The sequence below is a fragment of the Euprymna scolopes genome, chromosome 15, assembly GCF_053919585.1.
Source record: "Euprymna scolopes isolate OS-2025 chromosome 15, ASM5391958v1, whole genome shotgun sequence".
Taxonomy (NCBI): Eukaryota; Metazoa; Mollusca; class Cephalopoda; order Sepiida; family Sepiolidae; genus Euprymna; species Euprymna scolopes.
In genome coordinates this window covers 12469583-12492190 of record NC_136496.1, presented here as the reverse complement: position 1 = coordinate 12492190, position 22608 = coordinate 12469583, and the positions used below count along the sequence as shown (strand labels likewise).

At 32.4% G+C, this 22608-nt stretch overlaps 1 protein-coding gene across 1 annotated transcript in view; it reads right to left on the bottom strand.

The window, feature by feature from the left end:
* LOC145293726 (uncharacterized) overlaps positions 1-22608 on the bottom strand; it is a 179153-nt gene that overhangs the window by 16576 nt on the left and 139969 nt on the right. Inside the window, exons 13-18 of the mRNA XM_080140176.1 lie at positions 15894-16260; positions 11812-11977; positions 9304-9463; positions 7118-7234; positions 3674-3796; positions 1229-1638 (exon numbers count right to left, since the gene is read on the bottom strand). Coding sequence (XP_079996302.1) covers positions 1229-1638; positions 3674-3796; positions 7118-7234; positions 9304-9463; positions 11812-11977; positions 15894-16260 — 1343 coding nt within the window. The remainder of the gene's footprint in view (positions 1-1228; positions 1639-3673; positions 3797-7117; positions 7235-9303; positions 9464-11811; positions 11978-15893; positions 16261-22608) is intronic.

The window sequence follows — 22608 nt, the reverse complement described above, 5'->3', positions numbered from 1 at the left end:
ACCAACCTTAATACATTTGCTTACAAACTAACTATTCCAAATCACGGCAATAGCATTAAAACAGGATTCATTTTAAACAAAACAAAACGTATGTGTGATCAGTTGAGTCACGATTCGTCCAATTTTGATTTCATTTAAAAATTCATAGATTGTGATATATCAGTTACAAAATTCTTGGCTACATATATGCATACACGTAGCATTACAAGCGTATGCTGTATTTTTGTGGACATCAGCAATATTACATACCTAATGCGCTTCAACAAGTCATATCTTTTTTATTTGTGGGTCAATTTTTAAAAGAATTACATTGATGGAAAGAGAATAGAATAAGCATTCCAATGATGTTAATTTATTTTTCCTTTATGTGTTCAATGTTTTTATGCTCAAAGTTTAAAAAAAAAAAAAAAAAAAAAAAAAAACGTAAAAAATGACGACAACAAAAAAGGGAAACTATTTTTTCAATGTTTACATTTTATACATTACGTTTGGATACACATGAGCAGGGTCAAATTTGATTGGATATGGCTGAAAATTCTTGGCTACATATATTCATACATGTTTCAGTAGCGATTTCCTTCGGTAAGAAAGAGAATTATGAAGCTAGGATGTTGAATCGAAACCAGTATATTTAGTGCTCCATCCATAATGGTTATCCATTTCTCCAGCGTTGCCTGCGAGTGTCATGTTTTTTTCTAAACAGTTCACTTCTTGTAAATATAAAAAACATACTCGAGCTGAGATCAAAAATAAAACCTAAAGACAGTGTGTCAAGTATGATAACCATTAGACTAGCTTGCCATGATCTTTAAAAAGTGGTTTCAAACCTACTTATTCTTAATATAAGGAAATTGTCATGTGATTAATTCTCACATGCACAGTCATGAAGCAGTTGACAAAGGGATAAAAATCCAATGATCGCCAAGTACCAATTTTTCAATTTTGACCCCTTAACAGCCCTGTTTTCCAGATAAAAACAGATTAAAAAGTTTTCCACATTTCTGAATATCCTATATACTAAATTTCAAAATTGTAGATCAAAAATTTGTTGAGATTGGTTGAGAGTTCTCACACACACACGCATGCATTCTCACTTTCATAGATATATAAATAATTAAAGAGAGACCCCATTTTACCCATAGCTCCCAAGTCAGAGTATTATGAGCAGGGTCATACACACGACAAAAGTACACCAAGACGACAAAAAAAAAATTCTACATGATCTTACCTGACAGTGACATTGCGAGAATTCTTCATAGCGCTAGGAAGAGGAGATCCAGGAGAGGCTTTGATTTCAGTAGTAGTTGCTTCCCCTTGCTGTGTCCCGCCACGCACGGAATCAACACTTTTCACGTCTTCTTCTTTTGATGGTTCTGCCTCGGTTTTATTTGTCACTTGGGAAGAAGATAACTTTTCGCCCTTCGGTATTGAAGATTTACCCTTGCCTTGATCAGAATGTTCTTTTTTAGCTTTCTTTACAGGCGGCTCTTCTGATGGAGGAGCCATCTTGCCTGTGCAGATCTTGCAGTTCAAATCAAATAAGTGAGTCCGATGGCTTTCCGTCGTATCGTTTACAAGGACACCAACGATATCAACTTTTGGATCAATTCGGATCTTTTCTACTGGCACAGCCTTTACCTGCAATAAAAAAGCATAACAAAATGTAGTTATTTTGATGAATTTTGGAGATTGTGGCCCCTTTAGCAGCTATTTTTAGCAGCTAAAAACCCATAAAAAGATGGTTAACAAAACATGCAACCATTTGACTTGCCAAGAGCCACTTGTCGATCTTGCGTCTCAGAGGAAATGCAGTTTGAAAAACTTGGAGACAGACACACAGACATATTGAGTTTTATATATAATATTTAAGCTCCTCTTTGTTATGTTTCTGAATTTTTCATATGAGGATTGGTTCTTCCGACTACTGTTCCCATCTTTAGTTGTTTTCACGTTACAGATAATGCAACCTCTACAGGTGTCAAACTCCGGAATCTCCATGGAATTTTGAACCTTTTATTTAATTTACGGGATATCATGTTCTCGTTCCGTCAGCCAAATATTGCAAGGACTCGTGGTATACTGAATAAAGTACTTGATAAAATTCAGTTGTAAGTTCTACCGTGTAATTATCAAGGTTATGATAACAGAATATTCTTATTGTTTTGACTCTCGAGTATATATCCGACACAGTTAATCAACCAAGAACCACATCACTCTATATAAAAGCATATAAAGATATCAATGGATACACACTCGAGAGTCAAAACAATGAAAAGAATATGCTGTTGTCCAAGCCCTAGTAATCACGTGTGGTTTTGCAAGTTATACTGAAGTATTCGTATTCGGTGGCCTTGTAGAAGTACAGGATACTCTTAAATGTGAGGGAACCCACCTTTTCTTTGCAGCAGCCGTTGCAATGTCCTCACTGTATTTGTTCCAGTTCATATCACCTGCGAATGTTAGGCTGAGGAATTTTAAGGAAGAATTCTTAGGTAGGATGTTATTTGTCATAGATATTATTTGAACCATCCGATGCAAGAGATAAATGAATGACAGGCATTTTACTTATAATTGAATTCATTTTGAGCTTCAAAACATGCTTGAGAACATAACCGATTTTTTCTACTCTACAATCACGAGTTGTTTTAGCAAGTTATACCGAAGTATTCATATTATTTGCATTCTTCGGACTACTGTGCTCATCTTGAAAGGTATGAATTTAAGGGGCCTGAAGTTTTAAGGCTCCTAAAATTCATATTAGAACCGTCCGTGGCGTAGTGGATAAAGTATTTGGTATATTCGGTTGTCAGTTACACTCTTCTGGAGGTTGAAGCTTCAATCCTCAGTGTGAGCGACACTTAAAGTACAATTGTGAATTACTTAGAACTTTTGCCCAGTCATGGTTGACGGAATGAGAGTATGCTATCTCTGTAGTTTAAATACACAGTTTGGTTATAGTCTTCTAACATACTTTCTAATTTCCGGCATCGCACTACCAGAAGCAGTGATACGATAAATCAGTGCCTTCACTTTCATCGTTGTTCAGTATTTCTATTATAAAGTGATTTATTGGAATAAAATGGAAAAGGACATTATTGAAAAGTGTACAAAATTATAAAGAGATAAAAATAACAGAATTCGTCTTCATTTGAACTTTCAATAATAAAATTTAAAAAAAGTTTTTATTTGTTTGAAATTTTATAAGAAATATATGTTTATGAAATTTTAAAAAGAATAACTTTTAAGTTTAAGACTGATTTGTGTTATTTTTATCCGTATATTTTTTTATTAATTTTCACCATATACTTTTCAGTAATGTCCTTTTTATATTTTATTTCAATAAATCATTTCACAATAGAAATACTGAAGAACAATAAAAGTGAGGGAAACTGATTTGCCTTGTCACCGCTTCCGGAAGTGCTATGCTGGAAATTAGGAAGTACGTTAGATGACTATAACTCAAGGTTCTGCTGAAAATTTTGCACAAATTTCCTAAGTTCAACCAGATACACCTGAAGACTTCTTAAATTTATTACATACTAAATTATACGTTTAACTAATTTAGAGATTAAATTTACGTAATTTAAAAATTTTTCGAAAACAAATTTCCAACAGACGAAGTGAAACAGGTTATGAAGAACAAGACATGTTGTTGTCTTATATCATAACTTACCTCTAACGTACTAAGGTCTTCACCTGCCACATCAACTTCACCCTTATGCGTCTTTTTTACTACATGAGACTTGGCAGCATCTTTAATAGCTTCAACCTCTCGCTGTTCTATCAACTCCAGAGCCTAAGAGTTAGTAAAATAAAAATAAAAATATTTAAATTCATACCAGCAGATATATCCGGCATCACCTGGGATTCTGACTTTCAATACAATAAACTTAAAAAAAAAATTAAAAAAAAATTAGTTTGCTTAATATTTTAATTTGAAATGTAGGATATGAGTACCATAATTATGTTTCGAGCAAGGTTTAAACTCACAAGCTCTGTATCTAAATATAGCGCACTAACCGATTGACTAATGAGTGTCAAATACAAAATGTGGCACGATTAAATACATAAGCCAAACTGATCCTCACTTCCCTTCTATCTCTTTATTATTTAGTTTACAACTCAATCTCCAGCAATTTTGTCAACATTTTCCGGCAAGTTAAATAAGATACACAAGCAAGACAAATCAAAATAAGACATTCCCATTTTTTGCTCATGGTTTTCTATTTAAAAACCATTTAACATGGTAAAAGGGGGGAGATTTCATATTGACATAGCGAAAATCGAAAGTCACTTTCCGTTAAAAAAAATTATTCTTGGTTTAATGAACTGATAGCTGATTGGATAATCACTTCAGCATCTTTTGGGTGCTTATGTACTCGGCCAGAAAATGCCAACGCAAAGTTGCGATAGAAAGTAGGTTGTAAATAAGCACCGGAGAAAGAAGAGCCCCATCATCATGTTCAGATCAACGTCCATTTCATATGTTAACACGTGTTAAGAAACAGAATTTCAAAGTAAAATATCACTGGACAGGATTTTATTTATCCTTCTATCAGGTCCATTCTTATCGATTCTTCCAACATTTTCCTTGGTCTTCATCTGTGAATTGGACGTGCTATCTTAACTGTTCTACATTTACGAACTCAAAAACTCTCATCCATTGAAGTCGCCTGTTCTGCACACATCAACCTAATCTTCCTCCAATGTCATCACAACTCAGCCTCTTTTTAAGATTTAAGATGTTAAAATAATATTTATTAAAAAATAATTATTCAAGCTCCCTTAAAGCAAAGAAATATGAAAAACTTTCTATGCTACAATGCAGAGTTCTTTCCCTTGGAAATGAAGCATCTTCAAGACTTACTGCACTCTTAACTATAAATCAATTTCTTCTGTTTTCTTAATTATGTGAATACGTTGACAATCAGTCTGACAGTGGTTTTGTTGCTGTCGGACTGAGATATGGTTGCTTTCATTACAAGGAGGTCTACCCTCCCAACTTTATACTTTCTTTTTAAGAAAGGGTTAGTTTATTGCTAATTGTGTGGAGGACCCTTACCGGGGAATGCCAATAGAAATGCTTAGGTATTTTTTGTGTGCCTCTCCAAAACCTGACATTGTATCTTAAAAATACTCATACATACAATGGCCCATGGTAGTTCCGTGAGGTCCAGGTATAAATCATACAACAGTGATGATTCTTAGTAAAAATAAAATATTACCAAATATCGCAGATTTCTTCCAATCTGGTTGAGAAAAATCGGTGATCTTGGCAATGCTGTAAAATCTCACCAATGAGAAAAAAAATTGTATCTCCCTGAAGAATGCTGATGGAGCCAACAATTTGGGATTAAAAAAATAAATAAAATTCCTTTATTTAAAAAAATAAATAAATAATAATTCCTTTATTTAAAAAAAAAATAACTTAATAATTCCTTTATTTAAAAATAAAATAAATTCCTTTATTTAAAACAAAAAAATAATTCCTTTATTTAAAACAAAAAAAATAACTTAATAATTCCTTTATTTAGAAATAAAATAAATTCCTTTATTTAAAAATAAAATAAATTAATAATTCCTTTATTTAAAAATAAAATAAATTCCTTTATTTAAAAATAAAATAAATTAATAATTCCTTTATTTAAAAATAAAATAAATTAATAATTCCTTTATTTAAAAATAAAATAAATTCCTTTATTTAAAAATAAAATAAATTAATAATTCCTTTATTTAAAAATAAAATAAATTAATAATTCCTTTATTCAAAAATAAAATAAATTAATAATTCCTTTATTTAAAAATAAAATAAATTAATAATTCCTTTATTTAAAAATAAAATAAATTCCTTTATTTGAAAAAAAAAAAAAAAATCTGCATTGTGTTATTTTGATTTCTTAACGGATTTTCAAATTTCTCATTACACTGATATTTCTACTGTAGTAAAATAAAATATATACTAGTAGGGAGATACGATGTTACCCGGGATTGAATGATGTTTCACACTGCTATATTTTTAGTGCTATCGGAATTGGTGAAATTGCCCATTTTTCAATCAAATCGATTGATTGCCTAACTCTAGTTGGGAACCCACCGTATTGCACCCGGAGGAATCTTCACATGCTTCTCGCAATAACTTCATCTACATTATAGTCTAAACTGCAATGTAGAGAACTTATTAATTCTATAAAGTTTTTAATATATAATTTTAAAATGCTAAAGTCAATTGTGCTCTAAAGAGAAACATTTATTTCGAACACGCTCCTGTCATATAAAAAAAACTACTGTTGATTTTATGTGTCAGCTCTTTCAGCTTGTGTGGTAACAGAACTTCTCAAATACACTTATAATGTTAGGCTGTGTAAGATGTTCACTATAGTCGACATCGCCTGTTCCTTCTTTCATCATATTATTGATTATCAATACTTATCAAAGACATTCCGATACAAAACTTATCTAAAAACATTGCCAGGCACATGAAGTCGACGCAGCAATTTTCTGAGTCCATAGGGAATGAACACACACACAAAGTTCCTTTCATATAATAGTAGATAGATAGAGATACATAAAATTTAGGTATTGGTTCATTTATCAGTATCTGAAAACTGGTTATTTAAAGTTATGAAGCTATCTGGCTGAAAAACTAGCAAAGCACCTGTCTACAAAATGACAGTTTTATTTATAGGACATAAAAAAAAAATTGGCGCTTCTATATTATGGTAATCATCAGGTCTCAAACACAGTAACATATCTAAAAGTTACGAAAAACGATACAGTAGAAAATTAATTATGAAAAAATAAATTTATAAAATGAAGCGAAATCAATGTTACGATTACTAAAAAGAGATAAGTTGACAGGGGAGAAAATTAAGATCTGTTGCTTATGTCATGTAATAACCATAATTCAAAATGTTGGACAAATTTTATTCCTTATTTAAACTGTTCAATACAGTTTTCCATTAATAATTATTTTTCTAACCCATCGTTTTCCGTAATTTTTGGATATGTTGCTATTTGCAGCATGACAATTTACGTAGGTACCGTTTGTTTCACTTGGAATTTAATATTTTTTTCGTTATTATAATATAGAAGCACCGAAAAATTTAAAGAAACTTACATGTTTAGCTTCTTTCTGACGCCATTGTGCCAATTCGGAAGAAGCAAGCTCCTCAGCCGTCATATTCACTAAGCGATGTGGTTTGATCTGACGGGCTACAATTTTACGGAACAATCCCTGAAATTTGAAAAATTACTTTAATGAATTATCACATTAAGAAACAAAGTAAAAAAACAAAAATCAAAGAAAAAAGAAAAGTAATGACATAAAAAAAATAAAGTGCATCATCCAGTTATTTGAATAGAAATACTGGAAGTTTGATTTTTTTTAGTGCAAGTGATCACACAATCTGAAAAGTGACGGAACAGAAAGTCTCATTTTTTGGAACCCTAGGAGCTCGAGCCTTAAGTTTTTGGAATCTTGCAAGATGGCACCTGAGTTGGACCATATATCTCTCAACTTTATAACTCTAGTATTTAGCATTGCACACTAAGTTAAAAGGTCATTTTTAAGTGACCTTGCTTTTGTTGTTAAAATAAAAGGACATGCTTATATTTTTTAGAAGAGTTACCTCCCTTCAAAGATAATTCTTGCCTTCATTTTTCAGTAGAGTTACCTCCCTTCAAACGAACTAATAAAACTTGATAATTCTTGCCTTCATTTTTCAGTAGAGTTACCTCCCTTCGAGTATGCCGATCATGCTGTGATAATGATAGATATTACTCTAAATTATAGCCATTGCTCAAAACGACAAGATACTACAATAAGTTTGATTGGGGTGCTATCAGATCACATCAGAGATGCCCCATGGGGAAATATCTGACAAGAATACATTACAAGAAATCTTCTCAATCACCAATAGCTATGACTAATGATGCACTACCTGAAAGTGTTCAAACTCCTTAGCTTAACGTTAACAGGAAACACGAATTAGAACAAATACATTGAGAGAATTGCCAAGGCTGTTGCAAAGAAGGTGGGCTCTCTCTACCATGCTAGAAAGTTACTTACACCTGAAAGTATCCTGTAACTTTACAAAACCACCATTCACACTTGTATGGAGTATTGTTGTCACATTTGAGCAGGTGCATCTGCTACTGGTCTCTCACTCCTGGACAGGGTTCAAAAGAGAATCGCCAACCTAATAAGTCCCAAACTGTCAGCTAAGCTTCAACTTCTGTCCCATCGACGAAACATTGCATCCCTCTGCCTGTTTTACAAGTACTTTAATGGAAGATGCTCTGACGAACTACAAGCCCTTGTACCCCCTCGACATAAACACCCCAACAAGCAGCAAAATCCCACCCCTACACAGTATAAATCCCTAGATGTAAGAAAGCCTTCTACTCTAACAGTTTCTTCCGCAGAACTGCTAGACTTTGAAATTCACTTCCAGGTTCCTGTTTCCCCAAACAGACATCTTGCTGCTCAACTCCCTACATAGTATCCTTGCAATTATGTCCCTACACCAAAGTGGCACTGTGCCTTGTTTTATGCAATAAAAAAGAAAGAAAAAGTGATGAACCTTGATAACGTTTGATTTGTTCATTTGTCAGATGTTTCAAGTTTCTTTATAGAGACTCGCTATCTATGGCTACAATCATATTGACATACTGATTCTTGTTTGATCACCGAAGTCGAATCCAATGAGAAGCTCCATCTGCAAAAAACTAACATTGTCTGTAAACTAACAACCACACATCCTCTACAAATATCTAACTTTTGAATCAAAATTGCTATGGCTGTAACAAGGCTGAACGCCAATGTAGTTTTGATTCAAATTAGAAGAAACCCATAGGCAATCTGTTCTTCTCCCCCTTCCCCCCCTGGGGGGGGGCACAGCATCATTTTTTTTTCCTTTTTGTCAGCATGCATGTACTTGCTTGTGCATGCTGTGACTTTTGCATACGTATCCTGTATAAAAAATCAATCTGACTTTTGTTTTATTAATCACTTTGCTTGAGTTTAGCACAAGGTCGTTTGGCATAAGCATTTCACAATAATATCAGCTTTCTATTTACACATTAATACTGTCAAGAAAGTTCCCAACCATTTCCCCATGATTCCATGAAAAGTAAGTACTGTGTTTTGGCGTTAATTAAACCATTTAACATTCTGTAAAAAAAAAAAATCAAACTATTATTTGCTACACATGTGGATACATGTTTCAGCTGTGCTCTTGTTCAAAAATACAGCTTTATTGGATTATGTTAAAAAACATAATAAAAGAAAGACAGCAACTGTACCTTGTTGTTTGTGTCCTTGATATTGAAAATAAGACTTCTGTAACGAGCCTTGTACTTGTGACCGCTGTCGTTATAAAGTTTGTATAATTCGGCCTCGATTGTACATACTAACTTTTTGAGTTCAGAGTTTGATATTTTGATGCTATCAATTTCTCGGACTCTGAAAAATAAATTTTCAACAAAAGACAAAAAGAAATGAGAAAAACTTGTATAAATTTGAAAAATTAACAACGAAAAGTAATTATAAAAATCAAGGTTCTCTTTAATATTACAAACATGCACAAAAGTAGAATTTTCGGTATTTGTAAAGTTTAATGAAGACATTAAAAAATGAAAATATAAAAAAAAAAAAGAAAAAAGGTTATATTGCACGTATCCGTTATGGAACAAAGTTCACAGAAAAAAAATTTCACTTAATTTCATCAAGTAGTTTTTGTTTTTACAGCGAAAAAAAACAAAAACAATTTGTTATGATACCGAGTAAAAGGTTTGATTTCTAGGAACAAAATCTAGTATTAAAGATGGGGAGGGAGTGTCGGCACTTTAACTGGAGTTATCTCCTCGTGGCGTATTTAACAAATTCCATAATGGCTGACTTCAACGCGCTCTCATAAAAACGTGTTTTTCCGCTGTAAAAAAAAAAAAACTACTTGATCAAATTAAGTGAAATTTTTTCCAGAGATCTTCAGTACAAAATGGATACCTACAATATAACCTTTTTTTTTTTTTTTTTCTCCAATATTTTCATTTTTTTTAATGTCGTGATTAAATTGTACAAGTGCCAAATTTTCTGTTAAATAACAGAAGTCTCATACATATATGTAATCAAATTAGATGCTGGGTGTGTAAAAATTTTTTTAAAAAGGTTTAAAACAGAAACTTCCAAGAAAAACAAAGAAAAAAAAAAAGAAGGAATTTTCTATTATGTGTACTGGCAATATCCTGGGAGAGAATAGCAAAAAAGAGATCAGTCCTGTCAAGAACTTTTACACAAAGGAGTCACTGCTTATCAAAGTCCAGAAGCTATTCAAGGATAAGGGTTAATGAGGGGATGATAGTCATTGGGACAATAGCATAGTAATCATTAGTAGTGGAAATTTGATAAATTAGATTAAGGGGGCGGCTCATAATATCAAAGTAATCAGATGCCCGTTTTCAAGAGTGCAACCACCAAAATTAAGATTGACCAGGAAAAGCAGTTCATCTAGATGTATTTTCTCTCTAATAAAAAAAAAAAAAATCACAGAGCAAACAACGGGGTTATTTGTTGTTTTTTTTAATCATTCTTATTATTCAAGCAACAATGAAGTAAACGAAGAAAAAAAAATATCTTTTCAATTAATATTGTAAACATGCACAATGATGCATGTTTAGTTGGTACAAAAGTGGAATTTTCTGCTAACAGAGATTTCACAATCCTTATATATATATATATATATATATATATATATATATATATATATATATATATAAATCTAATCAGATTAGAAGAAAAGATTAAAAACAGAAATTTCCAAGAAAGCTTAGATTAAGGAAATAAAAAAAAAAAAAAAAAGGAATTTTCTATTTGAGGTTAAATTAAAAGTTAGGCTGACGTGAAAGTGATAACATAAAAGCAGTTCATCAAGATGTGTTTTCTTTATAAAAAAATTAAAAATAAATAAATAATCCCAGAGCAAAAAACGTCGTTATTTATTGTTACTTTTTTTTTTTTATTTCCATTATTTCAGCAACAATAAAGTAAATAAAGAAAAAGACATCTCTGCAACTGCTACTGTCACCACTGCTGAAAGACATCACTATCCAATAAGCCAACTACTTGCAGGTCCAACATACAAGAGAGAATAATCCCAGAGCAAAAAACGTCGTTATTTATTGTTACTTTTTTTTTTTTATTTCCATTATTTCAGCAACAATAAAGTATGTTAATTTTATTTTTATTTCGGACTATTAGTCTCATCTTTATTAGTTGTTGTTTTGTTTTTTTTTTGTTTTTTTTATTGGTTTCACAACGTTTCGGCCAACTTCCTCTGGCCTTCGTCAGGTGGTAACCGCGACGGATAGGAACTTCGGATCTCCTAACTGCATTCTCAGCCATCACTGTCATCCGTAGTTGTCGTCGTCTCACCACATTTTTGACCAATTACCTCTGGCACGCTTTGGGTGGGATTGAAACCGCTATCTTCAGACAATGTTCATCTGGAACCGTAGAGATTCAACGTCTCTATCAACTGTCACCACTGCTGAAAGACATCACTATCCAATAAGCCAACTACTTGCAGGTCCAACATACAAGAGAGAAAAAACAGTTGTTTCCTACAAACAAAATAATTACATGAGAATTAAAAGAGAGTTTAAAATATAAGCTTACTACAATTCTAGAATTATTTTCCTTGTGCCTAATTTTTTGTTTTGTTGTACTTTTCAAAGAAATAATAAAATGTAGAATTCAATCATTCTCCGAATGTATAGTCAATGTTTTCCTTTGTCATTTCGTATTTTGCTCACCTGTTGGCTAAAGCTTCATGCAAAGATTTGCGGACATTATGCCGCACATCATCCGGAGCCTTCACTGACTGACTGACAGGCTTGGGATCTGATTCTTTTTTCTTGTGTTCTGTTGAATGTTTTCGGTCGGAGGAATTTAACTGCCGTTGTTTCTCTTTCTCTTTCCCTAAAATAAGACAGAAAAAGAAAAATTAAAAAAAAAAAAACTTTATTAAAATATGATGACAATCTGATATATTAATAAAGCTGAACTTTTTAGCCTGTTAAAAACCGGCAGATGTTATATATGTGTTGACTTACAATGAGTGCTTTATGCCAAACTTTTATATTAAATGCAGTATTGTAGTGACTAATGCTTATTAATTCCTATCTGTGCATCGAACGGATACCACAATGCTTAACTCACTGCACTTTATAACAACGGTCCATACAAAATTTCAACCAGATTATCCCAGTAGTTTCTGAGAAAAAGAGTAAATGTGATATTGTAGTGACTAATTTTTATCTTTGTATGGTATAATCATGTTGGATCACTGAAGTTAAGCAACATTGAACCTGGTCAGTACTAAATGGGTGACCATTTAGGACTTCAAGATGCTGTATGTGCTCTCCGCTTATCTCGGCATTGTTTACAGTCGTCTTGGACTTCTCCTTGCAACTGGACTCCAACATTACCGATTCAGGAGAGGTATGGTTTGGGATTGCACAACCCTTGCCTCACAATTACACGTGCAGCTGCCCATACAGAGGGTATCCTTTGTCTTTCGAGACTGAACAGAGGCATCGAATCCTTAATTATTCATATCTATGCATCGCATCGAATGGATATCACAACGCTTAGTTCGTTGTTTATAACAATGGTCTATACAAAATTTCAGCCAGATCGTCCCAGTAGTTTCTGAGAAAAAGTTAGAGTAAATGTGGTATTGTGGTGACTAATCCTTATTATTACTCCTTCACTGTGCATCAAATATAATTCATAATATTTTGTTTGCTGCACATTATAATAACAAAGCTCCATACAAAATTTCAGCCAGATTGGCCCAGTAGTTTCCAAGAAAAAAAGAAATGAACAAAGAGAAATATAGTATAATGTTCTACATTTCTCTCCTTTACATGATATAGAATATTTTTTTGATCTATTAAATTATTTACTGAAATGAAAAATACAATAAATAAAATAGACAAAGATCAATCATAAATACAAAGAGAATTACGTTTAGATATCATTAAAAAATATATAAATAATATTAAGTACTAACAAAAGCCATATATTACTAAGTTATACATCTTAAACAAATTAACTTCCAATTTCTGAGGAATTTGCTCAGCTTAAAAAAAGACCTATCACATACGTTTGAAAATAGAACACACATCCGCCTGACGAAAGGTAGTACTTCCCGAAATATTGCAACACGGATGTGCCACTAGGGCAGGTCGATTTTGGAACCCCTGTGATGCAATGGTGATGATAGTTGGGGTTTGACATAGAAAATACCTACACAAAATATTTTTTTCAAAATTGTTATCTTGGACTGACTTTAGAAGTTGAAAAATTGTAGTTATTAAAAATTTTTTTGTGAATTGTCAACTATGTCCCGTCGTCAAAACAATCCGTATCATTAAGAAAAAGGAATCATTACTTAGAATATGTTTTAAACTACATTTTTAAATAAAATGAGTGAGGACAATGAATTAATAAAATACATATTAAGTGTACAAGCAAAATTATGTTTTTAGGTTGTAGCGATAGAAGTTTGCTTTTTCATTTCATGGAACTTTTTTTGGGGGGATGGGGATATCCAAGATTTCACTGTTTGTAAACATGCGCTCCTTATCGCTATTGAAAATTAATGTTTGTTTATTTTTTAATTTAAAAAAAAAATTACAATTTTAGGCTAAAGACCAAATTATTTCAAAAGGAGAAACAAAAACGACTTATTTAAAATATATATTTCAAGTGTCTGCAGTGACTTTAAACGTATTTGTTTTTATTCGCTGAAACCGTTCCTGTTCTTGATAAGTTAACTTTTTACTTCTTTAATTTGTTTTCTATTTCACATTGAATTCTAATTAAAACTGTTATTAAAATATAATAATATTCCAGTTTTATATTAAAAAAATAAAAAAAAATAGCCCATACAATTTTAGGTACTTGTGCGTTTTTGGTATCATGCTGAAATAACATTAATATTTTGAAAGCCGTTCTTAACTTGGGAAGGGGATGGTGTTTTATAACTATTCTGTGCTCTCACCTAACAATCTTCTATTATATAAAGGGCAAAATGGGTGCGAGTGTTTGTGTTCACGAAAGGCTTTTTGCATCAGGCGTTTCGAGATTCCGAGAGAAATTTTTAAATACTTCCAAGATCGTAATATCTCAGATTTGCAAACAAACATCGTCTCTATCTTTTTTTTTTTTTTGAGTTAAACAAAAATTCCCACTGTGCTGTCATCTCCAGTGCTTGTTTGTCCTTTTCGTATAAATAAACAAAACTATTTGAACGCAAACGCCAACGCCTGGCCTTCGCCCGAGTAGTATCTGTTCTGTAATTGGTTGTTAGTCAATGTAGGAGCAACCCTTGATACTGAGACAATTACTATTTATTTGGATAATGCCAGAGTGCCCTCTTTTTAGGGAAACTAGTTTTTCCCTCCACATTAAAACCGACTTTGTGTCTAATTTGCTTTTGTGGGTGGTTCAAAAGCAACGCTATCTTTTGTATTTGATTAGCTACATTAAATTTGAACGCTTTACACTTCCGTCGGATCATGGAGTAGCGGTAAGAGTAAGACGTCAGATTTTTTTTCACTTTCTTTTCCACCTTTGTGTCACAAGTTCAAGCCTGCCTGCCTGCCTACTACCATTTTTTTTTTGCTCAACACACACCTCCAAGCACCCAATCAACGCTAGTTTGATATATAAAAAAAAGATGTTGTGAAACTTGAATTTAACCCCAAAAAATTGTTAAAAAATAGCGCAGGACCAAAAATGCATCAGCACCCATTTTATTCTACACATTCTTTAGGAAACATAACTACGTAAATTTTCAAGTTTTTCTATTTTATAAAAAAAAATACTTTGCCGAAAATTAGTGGCAAATTTTTATTTCTTTTATTGTTAGGGAGTAATTGCTTTTAAGCAGTATTTTTTTCTAAAATTATAGTTTTAAAATCAGACAAGGTTAATATGAGTAAATAAGAAAACTGCTTTAAACATTTTTTGGTACTTGTGCATCTATGTTATTGTGCTAAAATAACTTTATTTAGAAAGTCATTCTTAACATAGGGAGGAGGGGGAGGTGTGGTTCGGGATTAGGGCTATGACAACAGAATTTTCATTGTTTTGACTCTCAAGTATATATTAGACACAGTTAATCAACTGAGAAGAAGGAGCTAAAGTCTGTTACGAAAAATGTCTAAATTAAACACTACTATGCCTTGGTTTAGTCTTTAATAAATTCAACTTTACAAAGTTTTTCATTACTTCTTAGCATAACTAGCACTTACGTTTTTTTACATGTGAAACTGGAAGATAACTGAAGGAAACGGTTTCAGACTATCATCCATTTTTTTATTTTATTTTTCAGATTAAAGTGTCAGTAAAAGCACAACGTTCTAAGTGAAAAGAATGAAGGAACAGCTAGACAGACTGATATATTTTCTTGTAGCTGTAAACTTCCTGTCTTGAGATGTGATGACTTTGCAGTAAGGTGCAAGACAGAAAATTGTCTGCACTTGCCCTCCTAATAAGATAAGATTAATCCTATAGATTCACCTGCAATTATGTTCCTTTTTTATGGAATATAAATTATATTGGTATTTATGTATTCTGGCTCTATAAACATGAAAATTTTGCAATTTTCAGGTTCCACTAGAAGACAGAGAATACTTAAAAGATAAGAGGGGAAACAAAAACAATTTTTCCCTACAAAACAACCAAACTAAACACCATAAATAAATACTTGAAGATACAATACGTATAAAAACGTTTTTTCCAAGATTAAACAACCTGTTGATATGCCATGAAACAAATAAACCAAACAATACACATTTTTTTTTTTAAATTAACCCAAACTTACCATAAAAGGAACTTGTTTTGGCAACGGTTTTGGATGGCTGTAAGACTTCAAAGGTAGGGTGTTCTGTCAACCATTCTTTCAATCCAGATTCCGTGGGTGCCGTTGGCCCTGTCAGTATACGACCAGACTTCCGTTCTAGCACAACCACTTTGCTATTACTTTCTTTCTTTGGTTGTTGTTGTTGTTGATGATGATGATGAGGCTGATGTTGTTGTGTGTGCTGCTGCTGTTGCTTTTCTTGCTGTTGCTGCTGCAGTTGTTTCTGCTGCTGCTGCTGTTGAACCTGCTGTTGTGGTGGTGGTGGTGGTGGTGGAGGAGGAGGCGGCGGCGGCGGTGGTGGCGGCAGGGAAACTGTTTTTTCTGTCGGCTGGAATTAAACACGGATACAGGATGTAAGAAAAGAGGTGAAAAAGAAACAAACCCGAATGTTTACTGGCATAAATACTTATTTGAACTTTGATGAACCGGACAAAATGAAAACTCGTAACGTTGTAGGAACAAACGAATATTAATAAATAACTGACTTTTTTTCTGTTTTAGCAAAAGGCATTTATTACTGTTACTTTCGAAACAATGCCTTCTTGTTTTTTATTTTTTACTGTTTATTTTGTCTGTCATCACATTAAGAAAACCCTGCCGTCTCGCCACCAGCTTAAAAGTCTCTCGCCACAATTATCGGGCCACACGTCCATCATGCTTTGCTTCTCTCTGACCGCGGATGCTTCAGTTATAAATGTTTGGCTAAAGAACAAGGGCATAGTTTTTTGTTTTTTTTACTTGGGAATCAAGGTCCGAAGGCCACTCGAGGATAAAGGTTAATGAATGTAAAGTGGTAGTATAGTAATTGTTAATGGTGTAAATTGGATATAATTTGATTATTTATGAGGATGACTCAACAAGAATTGGTTTACATTGGATTTGAAGGCTACCAAGTTGTATTCAATCTGGAAGCAGGCCAGCAGAACAGTGTTCCACAGGAAGGCAGTTCTGGGAAAGAAGCTTTGTTCATGGAATTTGCATTTAGATTTGCGCACAATTAGAGAGTGGGGGAAATCATATATAGTAGTTGTAGCTAGTCGAGTGTTTTTTTTGTTTTTTGTTTTGTTTTTGAGAAATTTTGGCTGAGGGGGTCAAATTTTTTTAACTTTGAGCCCAATCTTGACACCTTAACATTTATTGTTTTGGGCTCAAATCAAGTTAAAAAGTTTGATCCATGTCCAAGAAACCTAAATCTAAAATTTCATGTGTTTAGACCCAAAATTGGCGGAGGAGTTTGGTAGAGTTTTCAAAGGTCAAATCGTTGAACTTTGACCCATTGACTGCCAAATTTCTGGCCGAAAACTGATTAAAAAGATTTTCCCTAATCTCAATACCCTTTATGTCAAATCTCAAGTCTGCAGACTGAAAATTGACAGAGTAGTTTGGTAGGGAAATGTACACACACGGAAAATTTCACTTTTATATATATACTAGCAGTTCAGCTTGGTTTTGCTCAGTACAATTCATAACTTAATGTACATATATATATTAAAAAGTGTGCATATATACGGTAATGCCTTTCTATATAATAAACTTCCTTAACTACAATAAAGAAAAGTTAGAAAGGACTGCAGATGTCAAATTTTGTTAAACTTTAGCCTCAATTTGGACCCTTTAACATTTATTGTTTTAGGCTCAAATAAAATGAAAATATTTATACCCAAAGTTGGCTTAATAGTTTGCTAAAGACCGCAAAGGTCAAATCTTTTGAACTTTGACCCTTTGGTAGCCAAATTTTCAGCCAAAAACAAATTAAAAACTTGTCCTATGTCTGAATACACTTTATGTAAAGTTTTAAATATTTAGACCAAAAATTGGCTGAGTAATTTGGAAGAGACCGCAGAGGTCAATTTTTTTACCTTTGACCCAAATTTTGACCCCTTAGCATTTATTATTTTGGGCTCAAATCAAATTATAAAGTTTGATCCATGTCCAAAGAACCTATATCTACAATTTGAAGTGTTTAGACTCAAAATTGGTGAAGGAGTTTAGTAGAGTTCTCAAAGGTCAAACCATTGACATTTGACCCCTTGAAAGCCAAATTTCTGGCTGAAAATCGGTCAAAACGATTTTCCCAAATCTCAATACTCCTTCTGTTAAATGTCGAGTCTGTAGACCGAAAATTGATTGAGTTATTGTGTAAGGAAATGTACATAGACACACACACAGACATTTTCACTTTTATAGATAGATAGATAGATAGATAGATAGATAGATAGATTTATGTATGCATATATATATATTTAAAAAATGTTGCCTACCAAACTCCTCTGTCAGTTTTTAGTCTACAGACATAAAACTTAATATATAGGGTATTCGAACCCATGCAAAAATTTATATTTGGGTTTTAACTGGGGGGAAATTGGTGAAAAAGTATGAAAATTACAGAAATAGAATTTGTCCAGTGATGGTCAAACAAGGGCATTACAAATATGCACGTGTAACGTAATAGCGATTAGTTCATGTTTTAATTTTTATCCTTGCAGCAAACACTTCTTCATAGCTCGAGCATTAATGTCAAAGGAAAAAGTAAATCGTAAGCTAAACGTTTTGGTTCCGATTCTTGGTGGTGGCACACAAATCATTTTTTTTTTTTTGTTTTAAAGCATCACTATATATTGGGTCCAATATAATATAATAATAAATATCAAATCTGCATTGATAAAAATATCATATTAAAAGGCATTTTACAACTGAGAAATGCTGGGCTGCATGCTAGTTTGTTTGTAAATTGGGTTTGTGGTTTTTGTTTCAGAAGGAGAATTCGTTTGCTGTAGGGCTGACTGGATCAGCTTTGAACTGGCACAATAAATGGGGTGATCACCACAAGTACAATAAATGCAGAAGGCCATGTTCACAAGACAAACTGACTAATAAAGCCCCCTCATAGTGAGATGTAGATGCATTTATAACCCAACGCCTCTTTCCTCCGTAAAGAATGTGTTAAAAGCCCTCTCACTTGATAATAAAAATAAAAAAATTATGATCAGAATTTCTCTCATATTAAAAACAAAATTTCAAAAAAAATCTGTACGATACACTAAAACATGACGAAACTAAAATATCATATTCCAAAAATCATGTAAATTGATCAAGTAGTTTTATTTTTAAGAAAATCAAATTTTTTGAGTATTCGAGGAACGAGTCTCACCTAGCATTTGGAAAAATCTTAAAAAAACAAGGGGAAGATAACTCATTAATTCATACATACTAAATTTATATTGTAAGACCTATAAAGGCACATTAATCGCTTTACAAGTCTAATATATAATAGGCTATATGTCTGTCTGTGTCACTCTCCATATTTTCACACTTTATCTCCTCCAAAAGCAGAAATCGCAGAGCAGTGCTAGGGGCCTCAAATGATTGGATTTTTTTATGGACGGTTCTTTTATGGGTCTTTAGCCAGTTGAAATAGTTTCTAAGGGATCAAAAATGAGTCGAAATTGAAAAAATTGTTATACATTTTGTGAATTTATCTTAGTTTATTTTTAATCAGTTCATATGCATATTACGTTGGTACAGTGGTAACGTCACCAGCTTTGAATACTTTCGGTTTCGATTCTAGCTGATGGCACCCAAATACTTACTTTTGAAATCACGACTCTATAATAATGTAAACACAATCTGGACAAATTAAAATATCATATTTAAGTATATTTTATGACCGGGAAAAACCGGACGCCACACCACTAATTTCTTTATAAAAATAAAACTACTTCATAATTCAGTTTTTCTGGATTTTAAAAAAATATGTGGAATGATGTTTAAAAGTGGAGAACTAACATCCCTAAAATGTTAAGAGAACACATCTTGAATTCCATCAGTCAAATATGAGTAAAATTAGTTTTTATGACATGTCAATATGCATCAATATTTGGGCACTTGTACAGTTTAATCAAGACATTAAAAAAATGAAAATATCAAAAGAGGTTATATTGTATATATCTGTAATGGAATTAAGTTCTCTGAAAAAAAAAATTTCACTTAATTTCATCAAGTAATCTTTTTTTTTTTTTTTTTAACAGTGGAAAAAAAACTTATGATACCGAGCAAAAGGTTTGATTTTTAGGAAGAAAGCTCGTATTAAAAGATGAGGAGGGAGTGTCGGTGATTTAAACTAAGTTATCTCCTTGTGGCGTGTTCAAAATATTCCGAGATGGCTATCTTCAACACGCTGTCATAAAAACGTGTTTTTCCGCTGTAAAAAAAAAACAAAAAAACTACTCGATCAAATTAAGTGAAATTTTTTTCCAGAGATCTTCAGTCCAAAACGGATATGTAGAATATAGCCTTTTTTTTCTGTATTTTTATTTTTTTAATGTACCCAATATTTATACCTACGTTTTTAAAAAATGGAATGTTCTACACAAATTACATTTAGTAAGAAAATGGAATATTCCATTAATGGTAAAGTTAGGCCGACGCATATAGGGAAATGGAAAGTTGGATAATAGCATAAAATGGAAAGATAAAGGTATCAGATAGATCCTGCCTTTGGGTATTTTTTTTTACTCACGTTCACCCCCTAACAAAGTATATCGCAACTTGGATGTAAAAGGCTATTAGGAAAGGCCTAGGAAAGATTATCCAGATGTTGATTTACATTACATTTAAACTTCTTCATATCAGTACAGTCAGGGAAGCAAGTAGCAGGAAGGGAATTCCAAAGTCTAGCTGTTTGAGGTAAGAAACTATTATAGAAAACTTACTGGCATTTAGAGATCTCAACAGTGAAGGAGTGAGATTTTGTTGCTAAGCAGGTTTGTCGGGGATATGTATGTTGAGGGGGGGCACAAGTGCAACGAGTTCATCAGAGGACATTCCATTTAAAACAGTTCCATGTAAAACAAGTACAAAGATGCAACATTGCAGTGATGAGACAGGGGTCGAAGCTTGGTTGACAAAGTGGAACCTATAAGATTGAAAACTCTTTTTTGGACTCTATCCAATGTCAAAGCAAACAGACATCTTTTTCAAGTCTCTACCCCCACCGCTTATGAGAGGGGTGGTAAGATATTCAACTGGTATTTCTTGTCGAATAATAAATAATTATTGTAAATTCAAAGTTACAAAGTTTAAATTGAATATATATATATATATATATATATATATATATAAATAAAAATTTGTATACCTGTCTGTTTGTTTATAATTTGATTAATATATACAAAACGTGTCTTGCTTTAATCTTTCATTTATTTCTATATATAGTATGATACTTGGAAAAATACACAATTAAGAGATCACTAGATATGACATTAAGAAAAATTGATTTTACTAAATAGCGGTATCTTAGTTAATGTTTTTAGCAAGAGAATTATTTTAAGTATTCTATTTAAGATTGTTATTTAATAAATTTTAAACAATAATTATATTAACATATTTAATTTATTTTGGAATTAATATTTCCAACAGCGACCTTTTGTAAAACTTTTTCTTAGAGTTATTTGCCCCTAGATGCTATCCATAAAAAAAAAAAATAAACAAACGTTTACCAAATATCATTTGGTAATTTCATTAAGTTTCTAGCTGGAAAAATAATTCTGTGTCGATAGAAAAAATGTTTGGCTTTGTTTTTTTTTTAAATATAAAAAAAAAAAAAAAAAAAAAAAAAACTGAAAAGATTTCATTTGTTTGTTTTATTTTATTTCTTACGGCAATACAGAAATCGGTAAATTTTTACCACGTAATTCAGCATCATTTAATACCTAAAAAAAATATGAAGATCTACCCCCCCCCACTCTAAATTCGAGAATTTACATTTTTTTTTTCTCTTTTTGCGTTAATTTCATCGATTAAAAACTTAATTTTCTAATTAAAAAGGTAACTTTATACAACGTGACCTAGTGGCGTTTAACCCCTAATAAAATGGAGATCTACTTTTTTCAGCCTAATACATTTAAACAGCCTTTATAAATATTATGAGAAAAGAAATTTTGAAAAAAAAAAAAAAAATAAATAAGTATCATGTTAGAGTGGGGATCACTTTTCTATATAAATTTAACGTAAAATGAGCACCCACTTTTTAACCACCGAGCGTTCAACAAGACATGTCACCTCTAGTATTTTTTAAAAAGTTTTGCGATTGAGGGGGAGGGAAAAAAGTGTGTGTGTATATTATATATATATATATATAATATACACACACACTGTATCAGAAAACACACTATGTGATATACAAATATCTGTTCGTGATGTTGCCAAGCTAATCAAAAACCTTGATTCCAGTAAAGCAACCGGCCCTGACTGTATTGCAATTATAATACTCAAAATACTTCAACCAGAACTAGCACCCATACTTACAAAACTGTTTAAACACTGTCTTAAAGAGAATTGCTTCCCATCACCCTGGAAAATCTCATCAGTATTCCCTGTATTTAAGAATTCAGGTGATCATTCATCCCCCTCTCAGTACCGTCTCCTGTGCGTCATGACTAAGTTGCTGGAATCTGTGTTAAATACAGAAGTAATCAACTACCTCAGCAAAAATAACCTTCTTAGTGACACTCAATATGGTTTCCGTTCTGCTAGATCTACAGCAGATGTGCTTACAGTTATATCGCATAGGATTAGCAAATCTCTCGACAGAGGCAACCTTTCTAGGGCAATTGCTCTTGACATATCAAAGGCCTTTGATAGGGTATGGCATAATGGTTTACTTCACAAGATCTCC